The sequence below is a fragment of the Penaeus monodon genome, chromosome 6, assembly GCF_015228065.2.
Source record: "Penaeus monodon isolate SGIC_2016 chromosome 6, NSTDA_Pmon_1, whole genome shotgun sequence".
NCBI lineage: Eukaryota > Metazoa > Arthropoda > Malacostraca > Decapoda > Penaeidae > Penaeus > Penaeus monodon.
The window spans coordinates 38,222,371-38,224,870 of NC_051391.1; the positions used below are offsets into that span (position 1 = coordinate 38,222,371).

Below are 2,500 nucleotides of genomic sequence, written 5' to 3' on the forward strand. Positions count from 1 at the left end.
CTCCTCGCTCTCGTAACCCTCTCCAGACTTCTCGGCGTGGCACTCGGTCATAAGCTTTCTCTAAGTCGATGAAGACCATATGCAGCACTCTTTGATTCTGGTATTTCTCCATGGTTTGCCTGAGAAAAAAGGTACCGTCAACTGTCCCGATCCCTTTCATAAAATCAAGTTGTTGTCGGCCAATGCACACTACTTGCCTAAGTCGCGAGTCCAGTAGTTTCAATGTTGAGACATCAGCTTAATACCCCGATAGTTCTCACAACTCTGAGTATCTCCTTTCTCTTTGAAGATTGGTATCAAAGTACTTTCTCTCCACTTTCCTGATATTGCTTCCCTTTTCATGATCTCTTTCATCAATCGGTGCAAGATGTCAACTCCTTCTCCCAAAGCTTTCCATACTTCCACGGGTATGTCATCAGGTCCCGTAGCTTTTCCATTCTTCATCTTCTTTAGTGCAGCATTCACCTCTTCTCTAATATTTCAGCTCCTTCTTGATCATTCGGCTCTCCATCTCCTCTAAAAGATCTATTATTTTCTTCATTTAGCAGCTTTGAAAATATTGCTTCCATCTTATCAATATATCTCTCTCTGTTCTCACACTTCCACTTTCGTCCTTCATCTGCCGTATGTGTGTTAAATCTTCCGTACTCGTATTTCTACTCTCAGCCAACTTGAATATCTTCGCCTGTCCTTTTTTAGTGTCTAATTATTCATACATATAGTCGCTTCTGATTTACTATCTTGCCATTTTTTCTTGGCTTTCTTCTTAGCACTCACGTTCCCTTGTACTTCTTCATTTAAACCACCAAATTTCCTTATCTTCCCATACCCTCCCACTACTCTCACCCAGTATTTCCTTTCCAGCTCTTAATATAATACTGTTTGCACCATTCCACCAGCTGTTCACATCTTCCATATCGTGGCTCAGCTCTCTTAGAATTCGGTCCTTGAACTCTTGTTGGGAATCATTTTCCTTCAGTTTAAACCATTTTATCCTTCTCTGAGTTGTAGTTCTCCTTTTCTGCTTCTGCGTGACATCTATGTTGAGATCAATGATAAACAAGCGGTGCTGCTCAGTCACATGATCTCCAGGTTTTACTTTGCAGTTTTTAATCTCTCTAATGTTTCTCCTTCGATATAAAAGGAAGTCGATTTGACTTGCTCTATTACCACTTTTGTAAGTAATAAGGTGTTCATTTCTCTTACGGAATAAAGTATTTCCTATTACCATATCAAAGGATAAAGCTAGGTCAATTACCTTCTCTCCATCCTCATCACCATTTCCATAAGCATTTCCTCCGTGTATGCGACTGATGGCTTCATTGCCACTACCAACATGGCCATTCATATCTCCTCCAAATATGCATCTTTCATTTTCATCAACCTCTTCCAGTTCTTGTAGTGCCGCCCAAAACTGTTCTTTTTCTTCATCTATGCCTCCTGCTTGTGGTGCATACACACTAAATGTATTCATCGATAAATCTTCAAGGGCTAATCATATCCACATGATTCTGTCACTCTTTCTGTTCACTTCCGTCACTAAATCTTTCATGTCACGCGACAAAATAATTCCAGTACCATTTCTTCCTTCTCCAGAACCCGGCCTCTTCCTGTCATGGTCCCAACATTTAATGTCCCAATTTGCAAATGTTGAACTAGCTTCTTTGGCCGCCCCTGTTCATGAGGCGGTAGCCCTCGCTGGTCCACAGAGTTAAGGCGACATCCTGGCACTGGTAACTCTACTTGTTGGGTTCTTTTCATGTAAAGTTTTAGCAAGGCGAATGCCCCTCCTGACCCCAACCCTCTCCATTTCTCAAGCCTTGGGACCGGCTGATGAAGGGCTGGGTTCCTCTTACACTTGACATTATAATGCCTAATTTTGTGAATGTTATTCATATTTTACCCCGCAATTTCCCAGGTACCTTTCACTCCCCTCCCCTGCTATGAGGTGGGGGGCTCCGCGGCATAATTTCGATATATTTGGGTAGTAGAGAGTGAATCCATCGACACCGAAATCTTTGTGATTGGTTATGCGACGCTATTCCAGAAAATCATCATACTTATGCATACCAATATTGTATATATATCTATATCTATCTATCTATCTATCTATCTATCTATATATATATATATATATATACTTTTTGTGTGCTATCCTACGACAGGTCCTTTTTGGCATCCATTTTCTCCATGATCCTGTATTCTCTGTTGAGAACCCAATCGGCACGTGTGGCAAGAATACATGCCATGCCCACTGTAATACAAGTTTATTTATTGTATTTAACATAAATGGTTCTACAAGTGCTTTGTCACCAAAGAGTCAGTTATTAGTCCTACCTATCTCATCTGTTTACCCTTTTCCTTGACTTTTGGAAAAGGGTCTTTTGCATTATTTTATTGTCTTAAATGTTATCAATATTTTAATACCAATTTAATAATCACAAATCAATAACAATAACGATAGCATCGATATCAATTGTATTAAAAAAAAATTCAGGAT

General features: G+C 39.9%; 1 protein-coding gene across 1 annotated transcript; it reads right to left on the reverse strand.

Moving 5' to 3' along the window:
• Positions 1-793: 793 nt before the first annotated feature.
• On the reverse strand, positions 794-1,474 carry LOC119573981 (craniofacial development protein 2-like). The gene has a single exon (XM_037921081.1). It carries the CDS (start codon positions 1,472-1,474, stop codon positions 794-796), a length of 681 nt encoding a protein of 226 aa, XP_037777009.1.
• Positions 1,475-2,500: the final 1,026 nt, after the last annotated feature.

Bases quoted from the DNA above. Each gene is read 5' to 3' on its own strand.
- LOC119573981 (XM_037921081.1), bottom strand. From the start codon at position 1,474: ATGAATACATTTAGTGTGTATGCACCACAAGCAGGAGGCATAGATGAA.